This window comes from Tachysurus fulvidraco, chromosome 2 (genome assembly GCF_022655615.1).
Source record: "Tachysurus fulvidraco isolate hzauxx_2018 chromosome 2, HZAU_PFXX_2.0, whole genome shotgun sequence".
Taxonomy (NCBI): domain Eukaryota; kingdom Metazoa; phylum Chordata; class Actinopteri; order Siluriformes; family Bagridae; genus Tachysurus; species Tachysurus fulvidraco.
Genome location: NC_062519.1, coordinates 9689512 through 9705480, shown reverse-complemented (window position 1 = coordinate 9705480; position 15969 = coordinate 9689512). Strand labels below are relative to the sequence as shown.

The 15969-nt window shown below is 36.8% G+C and overlaps 1 protein-coding gene across 1 annotated transcript; it reads right to left on the bottom strand.

The window, feature by feature from the left end:
- Window positions 1-588: 588 nt before the first annotated feature.
- Window positions 589-14964, bottom strand: lactbl1b (lactamase, beta-like 1b). The gene is made up of 6 exons (XM_027165594.2): window positions 14824-14964; window positions 9638-9744; window positions 9282-9439; window positions 5440-5687; window positions 2461-2566; window positions 589-1789 (listed from the first exon to the last, which is right to left on the bottom strand). Exons 1-6 carry the CDS (start codon window positions 14927-14929, stop codon window positions 811-813), a joined length of 1704 nt encoding a protein of 567 aa, XP_027021395.2. The 5' UTR covers window positions 14930-14964; the 3' UTR covers window positions 589-810.
- Window positions 14965-15969: the final 1005 nt, after the last annotated feature.

Sequence of the window (15969 nt, the reverse complement as noted above, 5' to 3'; positions counted from 1 at the left end):
ATTTCCCAAATTTTAATTCAGCTTTTTTTTTTAAAAAAAGAAGAAAGATAATTGGTAAAAATGGTCCCACAATCATTTTAATGTTTTTTAAATTAATTTAATAAAATCAAGTGACAGAATTACCTACAAAATGTATTCTACAGGAAAAAAAAAATCCCAAATCATGAGGGAAAGTCCTGTTATTATCCTTATAAAAAAAAAACAATGTACAAAAATATGTGGTCGGAAAAATGGTAATGAGAGTTCTTATCTCTGAACTGCTGCACACATAGACTGATTCAGACTGATTATGTTTCTAATCCCATTTTTTTAAATTGTTAGTAAAATGGACTGGGCTGTATGGTTTGGCAGAAACATCAAGCTTCTAAGATCAGTATGTTGACACTTATACATATGTTTGGACACATACAATTAATGTCATACTAATTAATATTATTCTAAAAATCCTGATAAAATGATTTAAATTAACTGTTCATAATGTCCACCCCTGCACAATAAAACAATTATTTAAACTATATTCTATTTCTGAAACACATATATTTTCCAAAGCTATAACTATTTTTTACCATGAGTATTACGATGATGTTGTTCAGGGTAAATATTGGGATAATGTTAAGTCATAAATCTCAACCACATTGTAAATGGGTAAAAAAAAATCATAAAGCTGTACATAGTATTTAAAAAGGAAAAAAGAACAAGGTACTATGTAAATAAGCCGTTGTCAAACATACAGAGTATTTATACAAAATTTTGGTTTAAGAAACAGAAACAGTAATATTGCACAGTCTCTAGATTTTTTTACATTATATTTCAGTTTGAAAATACAGGTCTGTGGGTGATTCTGACGACATTATAAGTGTTCAGACCTGGTGCATCAAAACCAGGGGATAACCCAAATTTGTCAAACATATAGAAATTAAAGAGCTGCCCATCCTGGGCTTCCAATGACACTGAGGCAGAACCCACATGTAAAATGCAGGGATATTGTTTCTCAAACACAACCCTAAAAACTCGATCTACAAGGTAAGACAACTTTATAGTTCGGTATCTCTCAGGAATCAAGCTCTCAATCTGAGGCCCAAATTGCTGCATGATGAGAACTCCTTCTGGTCCATCTTTTATCTCATAATAGGTGATGTTACTGTATGTGTAGAACCCCACATAAGGAGCAGCATTGGGGGGAGGCACAAGCACCTGCTTGGCATCTCTGAAAGCTCTCTCCATGGCAGGAATGATATACGAATAGGCCTTTGATATCACATCCTGGTTCTGAGGCCTTGTGCCTGCCATCAGAACAATCATGCTGATCTTGAGTCTGGGTACTAGGGAGAATGTTGCAGAGTACCCATCCAAGTCCCCGTCTTTGCGAAGCAACTCATAACCAAGCTGTTCTTTCACTTCCCATGGAGTTCCAGTGCGGTTGGCAAAATAATCTTTATCACAGCGGAACAATGGAGTGAGCATTATCTTTATGGTTTCTGGCTCCAAAAGCTTGCGATGATAAGAGCCAAGAAGCATCATGGCCAATTTAGCCAGATCAGCAGCTGTAGAGAACATCTGCCCAGACGGGCGATACCAGCCCAGGTCATAAAGTGGTGCAGGTTGTCCATTGGCATAGACGCCAACGGCCATTTGACTCTGAATGCTGGGAGTGATATCAAAGCCTGTGTCCTCCATTCCCAACCGATCAAGGATGTTATCAGTAATCCAGCGTTGGTAATTCAATCCCAACACCCTCTCAGCCAGGACATGGGCCAACAAAGAAAAAGCCAGGTTGCTGTAGTGACATCTTAGGAAACAAAATAGATTTGTTCGGAAAAGGTGAATGAAATATTATATTAATAAAGATTTATAAACAGGTCTATACATTACAGTATGTCCCTTACACTATTTGGCTAAATCTCTGTGAACACTGATCATTATACCATATATTCTATTTAAACATCCCATTCCTGAATTAGTCCACCTTTGCTGTTTTAATAAACTTCACTCTAGTGGAAAGTATTTCCAAGTCTTTCATTCAGCCACAAGAGTTCATTATTGAGGTCATGCAGTGATGTTGGGCTAGAGGGCCTAGCTGCATTCTGGTTCAACCCAAATGGGTTGAAATCATGGTACTATACAGGCATTTTGAGTTCTTCCACTCGTTATTGTCCTGCTGGAATATATTTGGTCTTGGTCAAAGGCCCCAAGTTCCAGTGAATGGAAATTATAATGTTAGAGTATATAAAGGCATTTTGTGGCAACAATTTGGAGAAAGCCTCCATGTGAATTTGATGCCCAAGTGCCAACAAACATTTGGCCATATGGTGCATATCTTTCTTATTGTGTTATTTTCTAAATGAATTACTTGCATTTTAAATTACATTTTTTATTATTAATACTTCATTTACTATCATAATTAATAATATTAATGTATTAATATTAATGCTATTTTATTGTGAAATAAAAAAGACGTACTTGGTTCCTGGATCTGCAACCAGCACATCATCCTGTAGAAGATTAATTGCAGCTTGAGTCTTGCCTTTCCACAGAAGGTTAGTGGACCGAAGTCTCCTTGGTAAACCTGAATACCACATAAAATGTTTAGAAAGTCAGACAGAACTGCTATTAGAAGGAGTTATCTGCAAAATTCAAATATCTAATCCTGTACATCTCTCCATGGATATGCAAAATCCTGTTGTTTTTTTTGTTGTTGTTGTTGTTTGTTTGTTTTTTATGGAATATCAGTTGAAATTTTGTATGTTATAATAGTTTTAAAATTGCCATATAAACAAATAAATACTAAACTAAAATAATATGAGTAGTTTAAATATGAATAAATAGTAATTAAGAAGAAAATTCAGATGTAGAAGAAGTAGTAGAAATAGCACAAATATACATTTTTTCACTCGTATCAGATTTATTATATTGGATGGAGGAAGGCTGATTCTTTCGAGCCAGGGTGTTGATTCATTCTGCCTGTCAGACATATACTGTATGTTTCAAATAATTACGCAGAGTAATTAAGAATATTTGTGCTTTGGAGCTCATGTTTTTGGCACATTCCTAAAAGTATTGGAGTGCTTCTTGTAGGCAAAATGGAAGCAGGGTGTGGTGTACTTTATAATAGATAGTTTAAGTCATGTTAGTTTAATGATTCTATAACTTGATAAGGATTTTTGCAGAAGGGTGAAACAGTGACCCAATCACAAAACTGAGGTTCGGCAGAATTCATTTGCACATATCCAGCATGGTTGACTAAGCAAAAGAACTCCTTTTGCTGAAAGCAATGACCTTCAACTCTCACGTTAGAGATTGCAGGTTCAAATCCACCCTTAAGGGCAGTGGTACTGTAGCTCAGGTGGTTAAGGCTCCTTTTTTTTGATTGGAAATTTGGAGTCCAAGCCCCACTGCCAAGCTGCAGTTGTTGGGACCCTGGGCCCTTAATGTTCTCTGCTCTAGGGGTGCTGTATCACAGCTGACCCTGTGCTCTGACCCCAACCTCTAAAGATATCACAGTGCTGTAATGGATATGTAACAGTAATAAAGTCTGCTCCAATGCAAGCATTTGTTTTCAATATCAGTGTAAATCTGGGAATATGCTACTGTATGCTGTAACCAGTAAGAACACAAGTATCAGTTAAAATCATTGTGTCTAAGAGCAGCCTGTTCATGATTCATCAAATTATTCATTAAAATGAGTTTGTGCCACAATGCCTAAGAACATGTGGGTTGGGGCTTCCTTGAATCCCTATGAAAGCTGAATACACTGCCATCATACATGTTTTTTTGGGTTGAGTTGCACTTTCCAACAAAATTCGAGTAATCTAATAACAAACTAGTGACATACAGTACTAGTGACGTGACGTGACATACAGCTAAGTATGGTGACCCATACTCAGAATTCGCTCTCTGCATTTAACCCATCCAAAGTGCACACACACACCCGGAGCAGCGGGCAGCCATTTATGCTGCGGCGCCCGACATTGGCTGTCACAGCTTGCTTTGAGTCTGCCTTAAGTTAAATTGTGCGTACAGCGCATATATTGTTGAGACCAATATCAAATTAAAATAGAATAACTATAGTGACTATGCCACCTGAGGAAACCAGGGAATATAAAACTATAAGCATTAATATTCACATTGCACCCGATTCAAAAGCATTTAAAAAAAATAAAAAAAATAAAAAATCAAGAAGGGATGTGAATTCAGAAATGCACTCATGTTTATTACAAAGATACATAAAATAATCTAAAATAGCATTTATTGAAACTCACTGTAACCTAATATAGGACAATATTATCTGCTACTCAGCTAGTTCAGTCATTTTGTGAGATGCACACCAGAAATTCCACTCCCTAATGGTAACACTATATACTGACCACAGCAAGATATGAAAATCACACAATACAATTGCCCTAGGCACTCCAGACAGGTTTAAGTCACCCTGTCACGTTTACAGCGAACACAAATACTGTCACTTCCAAAATGTTTCCAACAAGAAGCATGCAAGTAATCTGCACACCTGTGTCTATAAGCCTCATTATATGCTATCCACCATGCTAGATAATCACTATTCATAAAGGGAATGTACTACAACATATGCACGCTGTACAGGGGAGAACAAAAACTCTGCTGTACAGCTAAAAATCTCTAGATATTGCTGAGATGTGGAGTTAAATGAGGCAGCTCAGCTGGTAGGTCATTATCAGCCTCAAAAAACCTCTCAGCTACTGTTGTAGACTTAAAGAAATGAAAAGATTGCCTGGCTACTGAACAGTAAGGGGGGCTATGCTGATAAATGCAAGCCACGGAGTTACATGGTTACAGCTCCTAAATCATTTCTGTCAGCTAAGCCATGTCTGCGATCATGCTGTTTATTTCTCTAGAGAGCCATTTTTGGGATTTGAGTGTTTTCTGGACTTCTTGCTGTTCATATTGATTTTCACTGGGTGTGGGCATTTATGACCAGTAAGTGGTTTAGGCTTGAGGATGATTCAGCTATGATTCAGGACATTGTAGCCAAGCAGACGATGTTGACCTTGTCTTTACAGTACAGTCAACACAGGTACTGTAATTGCAACATCAGAGATGGCTCCTTAAGATGGAAAATCTCAAAACCATTATTGCTTTCCTGTTAGTTTAGTTAGACACTGATCTAATGGGTGCTTTCTTTTTTCCTTATGATTAGTGCTTTCACTCTTGTAATGTCTTAAGAAAAGCACAATGACCAAGAAAATAAGAGGAGTTTATCACCAGTTCTTACAGGAAGGTTGCAAGCTCCTGAGTAGATAACTTTGTACTCTTTGTACTTTGTACTCAAGCAGTCCATTATACTCACATACAAGAAAATAGCTTTAATCAGTGATAATAGGATGGGAATGGTATTGGAATAAATAGAAAAATCCATAAGAATTGGGGATAAAAAACGTTAAGATGGAACAGGAAGTAACTTACCAGAAAGATGACTGGCCATTCTACGCAGAGTAACTGAAGAAGAGCGAATCTGAACCTCATTGCTATCGAGGAAGATCAGACCATCTGTCACATATTTTAGCTCAGAATTTTTGCTTTTCCCCAGTGGATTTTTGATGGTGAAATTCTCCACATACTTCTCCAGTGGGTCATCTAATGACACCACGTTACCATCCTCCCATAGCCGGTAGAGCATCAGTGTGGGGAAGATCTTAGATATACTTGCAATCCTGAAGACAGCACATACACATACTGTATTAGGTTTTATTAGAAAAACCTAGTAAACTGTTGTACGGTTGTATTGTTCATTTAAGTATATTTTGAAAACATTTTTAAATGAATTTTTTTACTGCTATGTAAAGAAAATGTAAGTAAATAATGGGAATCATAACAAACAAACAAACAAACAAACAAATAAAAAGCCCTAATATAAATTAATGTGTCCATTTGTGATTTCTACATTATTTATTAATTTTTAATAGAATTTGTTTGCCTTACAAACATATGTGCCAAAGCTGGATACATAATGAAAGGAAGAACAGACTCTTTATTCAGGGTCTGGACAGGGCTCTTCATTTGGCTCACTCAAAATGGCTAAACAGAGTATTTTGTTTATAATTTGACATTGAAACAATCTAATTAAAGGGTTTAAACAAAGACAAAATGTTCAAAGGCAAATCCTGTCTCAGATTTGTACGATCTTCTCACAAATCAAACTCCATTTCTCATCCTGCATCACTGCCAACAAACAGGGCTGCAATGGACTCATCTTCTCATAGCACACATGCACTTTCTTGTTCGCACTCACTGGACTTCTGGTTACAATTATCTGTTGCTAATAACACACACACACACACACACACACACACACACACACACACACACACACACACACACACACACACACACACACACACACACACACACACACTCTTTATATTTTACATTTAGTCTCTAGCACACCACAAAGTATATGCTCATTATATATCAGTACAGTATCTGTTTCTTTTGTGTCTTGAGATTACCAAGATTTATGTTCATGCTACAGTTTATCTGATTTCGACCATGCTTTGCCTATTTTGTACTTTAAAAGTACTTTTTGGATTTACTGCCTAAACTGCCTATTAGAAGTAGCTAACCTGCAATTGCGTGCATCTCAATGTCTTTGCTGCGAGGCCATCGAACGACACTGATTGGCCCTTTTATATCAGATGTCAGAAAGTGATTTGTAGTTTATTTATTTATAGGAATTGAACTGCAGTTGCCACATTCAACTTTTTTTGCTTTGTGTTAATTTGAAGTGTTGAATTTTTAAGCATTCATTTGGCATTCTGTTTTGCTTAGTTTGTAATGATGTACACTCAAATAAAACAAAACAATTAAAAGTCAACACAATACAAATTATATAAAGAATGTAACAAACTTACTGGTGTTACTGGAAGGAGAGACAATATTAAAAAAGCCAGACAATATTAAAAAAGTTGACATGTTACCATTCAGAAAGCAGCAGCGTTTTATTTAGACCTTCTTTGACAGAAGCTTCATCTGAATTCAACACCAATGTATTACAGCCAGCTGACCAAACTTTTGTCTTTATCTCTGCTGAGGTTGAACATAGCATTTGCATTACTGGAACAAATATTAGATGCTGCAGGCTAATGATTCATTATACAGATTACTGTGTGATTTGCATTTCACTCTAGAAACTATGTTGACTCGTAATGTAATATTTAAAGCATTCATGTGCTTATTTGATTTATTTAATTGTTAATTTATCCAATGCTGCATTATTGGATTTATTATTATTATTATAACAAATTACCCTGTCAGTGCATGGTGTGATTCCCAGAAAAATTATTATTTTACAATTCAAAAACATGTCTGTACAATTTATTTATGCAGAACAGAAGAGTACATTTTATTGTACAGCTTGTAGCTCATAACAGGGTGAGGTTGTTTAATAATGTACAAATTGCTGGTATGATTCGACACAAACATCAGTCCAGTTTACAGTAGCTTAACTATGCTTCATTATGCTTCATCAAGCATTAAGCATTTTATTTTATAAAGTGTCAAATATTGATTACCAGCATCATACCACCATAGTAATGTTATAATTATGACAAGGAAGGTCTTTTTTTTCTAAAATGTGCCAAATCATCTGTAAAATTTTATAAAGCTTTGGTGTTAGATTTACAGTATTTAGGTGAAACAAAAACAGAGGCACCTCATTAACACAATTGGAGTATTAGTATTTGTACATATCTACAGAGGTTTTTAGTAATAATAGTCATTAGTATTCTTTATTTGGAGCTCGTTATTTGGCATTTTTATTTGGCGCGTTTATTCATACTTGAGAGACACAAGTGAAATCTGTTGAGCATAACTTCTAAATTATCATCAGGTAAATTATCATTTTAATTGCTTTGTCAAACATGAATAGGGAAATCAGCATGTACCATTTTGCACATTGCTTTCTTTCTCAGTTGGGAGTGAGATCGTATGCATATAGAGAAATTAGGCAGAATGCTTTCAGATTAACATAAGGTAAGATTATTGTTACCTTTGAAAAATATGCTAAATTGGCAGCCTTACATTCTATGCTAATATAAATTGAACCTACATAATAGACTGAATACTGGAAGTCATTTCATATGGCAATTATTGTTCAGGTATCACCATAGTAGTGTCCAATCATTAATCCATTCCTCACTTCCTTTTACATTAATCTGTGTAAAAATGCAGTTTTTTCCCTATCTTAAAGTGACAGTAATGCAGCTATAGATGTTTCTGGCTGCAGACCCACAGGCAATTTATTCTGAAAGAGAAGCATGCAAATAGATCAATTTGAGCCTCTGAAAAGATGAAATGTCTGCAGCTTGTAATTGGCACTCTTTCATGGCATACTGTATGGGCATCAGTGCATTATACTAAGAAAATCAAATAGAGGCAATTGGAGACCAAAAGAGCTCACAGTCTGTCACATCGGTTGTTATCTCCATAAATTGTGGTTTACATGGTAATTTGATCTCGTGCTCTTCTGGCCAGTGGTGATATATTTTAGATAACATTTGTACTGCTTACAGGAGGGCTAAGGCAGTATGCCAGATAATAAAATCTGCTTTAGATATACGTTATTAACCTTATGATATACTTGTACAGATAATGACATGGGAAAAATAAATATAGTTCTTTATGGAATATAAAAAGTAAACAGTTTAATTTGCATAATAAACATACTTAATATATAATATATATCATAATATAATTTTACCAAAATAAACCAAGGCAAATAATTGCCTTGGTTTATTTTGATAGATTTTTTTTCCTGTCGTTATTCCTGGATTAATCTTTGAGTTTTGATTCTGTTTATCCTGCATTGCTCTGTTTGAATGCTTAATTGCCCCCTGCCTGATTAATGGACCACAAATTTGTCTACGAATTTGGATTCTTAAAAGAAAAAAACAACACTCTTGCACTTATATTCACCAGCCTTTTCTTCTTAACAGTAATTGAAACTTCTTTTATTCTTCACATTAATAGAACGTAATCATTTGCAAACTAGTTAGAATTGTTCTAAAAGTTTTCAAGCCTGTGAGAATGGAAGGGAGTAACAAAAAAGCAATAGTTTTTAGAGTAAAGTCCTTAATTGGATTAGATTGTGTTGTGACAATGAGATTGTAGAGAAGTGTCTTATTTGCAATGTAAAGAGGAGTCATTTATGTGTGCTCTTGAATTGCTAAAATGCTCTAATGTGCAAGAAAAATAAAGAACAATGTTGTGAATGGGTTCCAAAGTAATCCAGCATTTCATCAAGAGCTCACCTATATATGGTGTACTCATTAGGAGGTGCTGATTTAGGGTCACTGCCATTCCTTTTTCCAAAGTTTCCTGTCCACAACACAGTGTCATTGTAAATAATGATGGCAGATATTGTGGGAAGGCTGGTGGGACTGATGCTATGTCGCAGAACTGCGTCCACCTAGAAGAGGGCATTGCACATTAACACAAAATCATATTCAGCTTTCACACTTACACAAAAGCTGTCAACTATTTTGTTTCTGTGCCAGTTTTTCCTAAATCCTCTTTCCAAGTAATATTTTACTTCCTGAGTTTTAAGGTTTGACGAATGAAAGATTAGTGCTTTTGGTGTGTTGATTTGTAATAGGAAAATGCTTACTTTCTCCAGTGCTGCCTTGAGGTACGGGATTGGGTGCTCCAATGGTGTAGGCTTGGGGTATCGTGGACACAGCATCTCAGATTTAATAGTGTTCTCTAAATCTTCCTCTGAAGAAACATGAAGAGTATTTAAATTTTTTTAAATCAGGGAAAATGTACGGTGGCCGAAAAGTGCAAAACACATTAACAAATCCGAAAACAAAACAACAAATGCAAAAACAAAACAACAAAACCGAATACACATGAACAAATCCGAATACACATTAACAAATCCAAAAACAAAACAAGAAATCCAAAAACCAATGAACAATTCCAAAAACACAACGAGAAGTCAGACAACCCGGAAACGGTAGGTATCGTTTGTGAATGGAAACTTACCGATCATCGGACGAGACACCTGTCATTCACCTGTATATCTTGAATGAAAGGTCTCTTGTACAATGATCGGTAAGTTTCCAATCACAAACTATAACTACCTTTTCCGGGTTGTCTGAAACGTTGCACGAAACACATGAACAAATCCGAAAACACAACGACAATTCAGACAACCAACGGAAAAGGTAGGTATAGTTCGTGATTGGAACACGTACCGATCATTGCACAAGACACCTGTCACTCAAGGTATACATGAAGTTCAACAGTCTGCCACAGGGAAAAGTTGGAATATGTGTGTTAAATTGTATAAAATGTATTGTCCTTACTGTGGACTACTGTGGATTAATTCTGTTATTTTCTTATATTTACAGTTTTTACCGATTGCTTACACACAAAATCTTTGCATGTCACACGATTTTTGAAACCTCTCACTCAAAGTGCAAAACTACATGCCAAATCTTCATAAGCTATTTCTCAGCCTTTGACTCAGTTTTCAATTGCATAAAACCCTTTTTTCAAAACACTACACACAATTCTTTACCTAAAACACAAAGATCTATCAGGACTTGCTTTCCTTTTCCAAACACAACCAATCAAAATGCTACACTTAGTCACCAGGTCACACAGACACATCTGCAAACACTAATTGTTTAATTGATCACTAACCAATCACTGCTTTACTCTGCAGTAGTATAGATAGGCCTATAAATAGGTCAAAGATCAGATTACCTGTTTTGAACAATGGATACTAACAATGAACAGAGAGCAAGATGAGTAGGAGGAGGAGGAAGGGGAAGAGGAAGAAGAGGACGAGGGCAAATAAGAGAAGGAAGGAGAGCCTTCTCTAATGAGATTAGAGCACCACTTCTTGATCATGAATCAACCATGGTTTGACCATGAGAGAGGCTGGACTGAGAGTCCAGCCCAACCTGAGTCGATTTACAGTGGCGTCCATAATTCGAACCTTCAGAAATGAGAACAGGTATGCAACTACACGTATGTAATGACTATTTTAGCATTATAGTAATGTACTGTAAAATACTTATGACTGCATAGTATTGCTTAAAAATTTTAACTCTAAGCCATCCATTTACTACACTGCATTGAATGAATGAGGTTGGTTATCATGCTGTACTACATTTTTTTTGTAAATGGCTTACAGTTCCTATGCTGGACACATACTGTGTTTGAATTCTGTACAGAGTGGAAAGGCTAAGACATCATCGAGGACAAGGACGCTTGTTTACAAGAGACTGCGATTATAAATATTGTTTTGGCCAACAATGCAATTAGGATTCGAGAGATAAGAGAGCATATCCTGAGTAATGACACCATATTCAACAACATCAATGCTGTAAGCCTGTGGACCATACAACATATCCTCCAACGGCACCAAGTGACGATGAAACAACTTTACAAGGTGCCATTTGAGAGAAACTCTGACAGAGACAAGAATCTGCGACATGACTTTGTAGAGGTATGTATGCAACACTACTTCCAGTACTTCAGACATACCATATTTACTCATCCGTATATAATTTTGTCTGTTACAGAGAGTATGTGTTTATGGCATTTTGAATGCAGTGTTGCATTATGAAGGAGATGTGAGCTATTCTGCATTTTATGTGTGCAGTTTTGAGAATTGTGTGTAGAGTTTTGAAAAAAGGAGACTTGGTTTTCAAAACGTGTGTAAGCAATTGGTAAAAACTGTAAACGAAGAACTTTACACATTACACATAAGATTCCATATCTGTGTATCTTGAATGACAGGTTTCTTGTCCGATGATCGGTAAGTTTCCATTCACAAACGATACCTACCGTTTCCAGGTTGTCTGACTTGTTGTGTTTTCGGATTTGTTAATTTGTTTTGCACTTCTCGGCCACCATAAAAAAGAACCCTAAAACAGCTAAACAGCATTCATCAGACATGTAAAGTGAGTATTGTGCTGAGTTTGTAGTTTTGATTTCTTGATGATTCTGACCTTGAAATAAATGTTATTTTCTTGTTTGATACTGACTTATGTAAGCTGCAATGTCAAGCAGCATAAATACACTCTTTACTGTACATGACTGCTGCCTGGGTGCTATATAGAAGACATCACTTTAGCTTTACTTTAGCACTCTCAGTGCTGTGGAACGTGAGACATGTTACATTATGCTACAATATGTTAATATGACACTACTAAAGCTTGTATGGTTTGCCCCAGTCCTTGCTGTATGAACAGCATGCTCTGTGGGTGTCTAGATCAGCTCTAACAAGATAAGACAAAAAAAACTCTATATTTAATTTCATGCCCATTACATAATCAGAGGATATTTGTTTTGGATTCGAATTGGTTCATTTTTGTGATTTGCATCAGAGAAATTAGAAGCTCCAGATAGCAGCACAACACAAACAAAAGTAGACCTGTTTTCTAATGGTCTATAGTTGCACTCTGACTGCTCTGCATTTGCACAGTTCCATACACAGCAAGATGCAATGGACTCTGTGTACATTATAAATAATATCCCAATTAATAATTATATTTGTATAAGCTGAAGTTTTTTTGGATATAAATTATAAATACTAGTTTGTCTATCTATCTATCTATCTATCTATCTATCTATCTATCTATCTATCTATCTATCTATCTATCTATCTATCTATCTATCTATCTATCTATCTATCTATCTATCTATCTATCTATCTATCTACACTGCTCAAAAAAATAAAGGGAACACATCCTAGATCTGAATGAATGAAATAGTCTTATTAAATACTTTGTTCTTTAAATAGTTGAATGTGCTGACAACAAAATCACACAAATTATCAAGTGCTGACAACAAAATCACACAAATTATCAATGAAAATCAAATTTATTAACCCATGTAGGTCTGGATTTGGAGTCACACTCAAAATTGAAGTGGAAAAACACACTACACGCTGATCTAACTTTGATGTAATGCCCTTAAAACAAGTCAAAATGAGGCTCAGTAGTGGACTCCACGTGCCTGTATGAACTCCCTGCAATGCCTGGGCATGCTCCTGATGAGGTGGCGGATGGTCTCCTGAGGGATCTCCTCCCAGACCTGGACTAAAACATCCGCCAACTCTTGGACAGTTGGTGGTGTAACGTGGCGTTGGTGGATGGAGCGAGGCATGATGTCCCAGATGTGCTCAATTGGATTCAGGTCTGGGGAACAGGTGGGCCAGTCCTTCATCTTGCAGGAACTGCTGACACACTCCAGCCACATGAGGTCTAGCATTGTCTTGCATTAGGAGGAACCCAGGGCCAACCGCACCGGCATATGGTCTCACAAAGGGTCTGTGTATCTCATCTCGGTACCTAATGGCAGTCAGGCTACCTCTGGCGAGCACATGGAAATGTGCTCCCCACACCATTATGCCACCCCAGAAATGCCACCCCACACCATTACTGACCCACTGCCAAACCTGTCATGCTGGAGGATGTTGCAGGCGGGAGAACATTCTCCACGGCGTCTCCAGACTGTCACATCGGTCACATGTCCTCAGTGTGAACCTGCTTTCATTTGTGAAGAGCACAGGGCGCCAGTGGTGAATTTGCCAATCTTGGTGTTGTTCTCTGGCCAACGTCCTGCCCGGTGTTGGGATGTAAGCACAACCCCCACTTGTGGACGTCGGGCCCTCATACCACCCTCATGGAGTCTGTTTCTGACACATGCACATTTGTGGCCTGCTGGAGGAATTTTGCAGGGCTCTGGCAGTGCTCCTCCTGTTCCTCCTTGCACAAAGGTGGAGGTAGAGGTCCTGCAGCTGGGTTGTTGCCCTCCTACGGACTCCTCCACGTCTCCTGATGTACTGGCCTGTCTACTGGTAGCGCCTCCATGGTCTGGACACTACGCTGACAGACACAAACCTTCTTGCCACAGCTCGCATTGATGTGCCATCCTGGATGAGCTGCACTACCTGAGCCACTTGTGTGGGTTGTAGACTCTGTCTCACGCTACCACTAGAGTGAAAGCACCGCCAGCATTCAAAAGTGACCAAAACTTCAGCTTGAAAGCATAGAAACTGAGAAGTGGTCTGTGGTCACCACCTGCAGAACCACTCCTTTATTGGGGGTGTCTTGCTAATTGCCTATAATTTCCACCTGTTGTCTATTCCATTTGCACAACAGCATGTGAAACTGATTGAATCGGTGTTGCTTCCTAAGTGGGCAGTTTGATTTCACAGAAGTGTGATTGACTTGGAGATACATTGTGTTCCTTTTAAGTGTTCCCTTTATATTTTTGAGCAGTGTACTGTGTGTGTGTGTGCGCACGTATATATATATATATATATATATATATATATATATATATATATATATATATATATATATATATACCATTTTTGTGTAGTTATTTGTTAAGACATTTCAGATGGTGATTCGATATCTAGTCACATTAACACTAATAGAACACATTGTGATTAATAGAACACATTGTGGTGTAAATAACCACAGCCACGTGTTAAAGTAAATAATGTCACTGGGTCAGGAAAACAATGTGTTTGCTATTTTAATGAAGCAATTTTAAATGTTGACCAATCAACACAAACATTGCTTACAGTATATAAATATAAAGCTACTCCACATCTTCTTTAACTGCTTTTGAATGTCCTTCACCAAAAAAAAAAAAACATGTAACAGGCTCTACCATTCACTGAAAATGCTTGTCATTAAAACATGAAACCACTTTTACACCTTTATAGTACAGTCTTCGAATAGAAGCTTAAAAATTAAGATTATAAACTTGCATTCAAGGAAATGAAAGAGAAAGTTTTTAAAGAAATACATATATAAAACTCACCAGGCATTAGCTTGGGCAGATAATACTGCCAGAGGAAGCAGCCTGTCATAATGACAGACAGCATTACAAAGAAGACGAGACCCAAATGAGTCCATTTCACATTCATCCTTGTGGTGGTGAGTCTCTCAATGGCAGCCGCCGGGGTTCGCTGAACCAGCACATAATAGGATAATAAACACAAAAGGATTAATCTCAAAAAAATCTTTCTAAATGATTTAAGTGTTTTTGTATGGATGTTTAAGACAGAAAAATGCTTCTGATTATGTATTACATGTGATGCTTATGATAAATAAGAAAAGAAAAACAAACAAAGAAAAAGGAAGTCGGTTACTTGACCTTTTAAATACACTCCAATCATTTTTCTGTGTAATTACAGAAAGAAATGCATTATGTTTTCAATTAGAGGTAAGAAGCATTAAAATCAGCTTAACAGTGAAGTAATGGATTGGATTACAATTGAAGTAAATTGGATTAGTTAGTGACAGAATAAGAATAGGAAAGAAATCAATAAAGGAACACAACAATGGTATTCTAAGAAAGATTTATCGTTCAGTGAAAAGCCCAATTTAACTATAATTAACCTAATGTTTCCAGGTGATAATGGAACTGCTGCAAAAATAAAAGACAATAAAAACTAATTGTTAACACCCCTGAAAGATACATATTGGCATATTTTTTCAGACAACAGCTATACAGTGGTAATTCTTCTGAGTGATACTGAGTAAAACATGAAATACTCACCACATAAAAATACACTTTCTTCAGTTCTACAAATATGCTGATTCTTCATGCTGAAATTTATTTCAGAAGTGACCTTTGACTATTGGGCACAAGCATAGTTTAGGATGTCATCTCTATACTGAACAAGCAAGTAGTGGACTGACGAACAATGCTCTGACAATTCAATTCCTGTCCCATCTCAGGACACTTCTTGACATTGTAATCCTGAGATTTACTCCTCTCAAGCCCAACCAGAGCAGTGCTGCCCTTAATCCCTGCAAATCGATTCACTTCTGGCTGGTTGGCTTCTGACAGCACAAGCGCAGTGCTGTGCTTACCTTAGATCTAATGCCATCGTGGAGTTCTCCGGAAGAAACAAGAGACAAGCCATGTCAGGTGTTATAATGTACGTTCTGTAGAACAAAT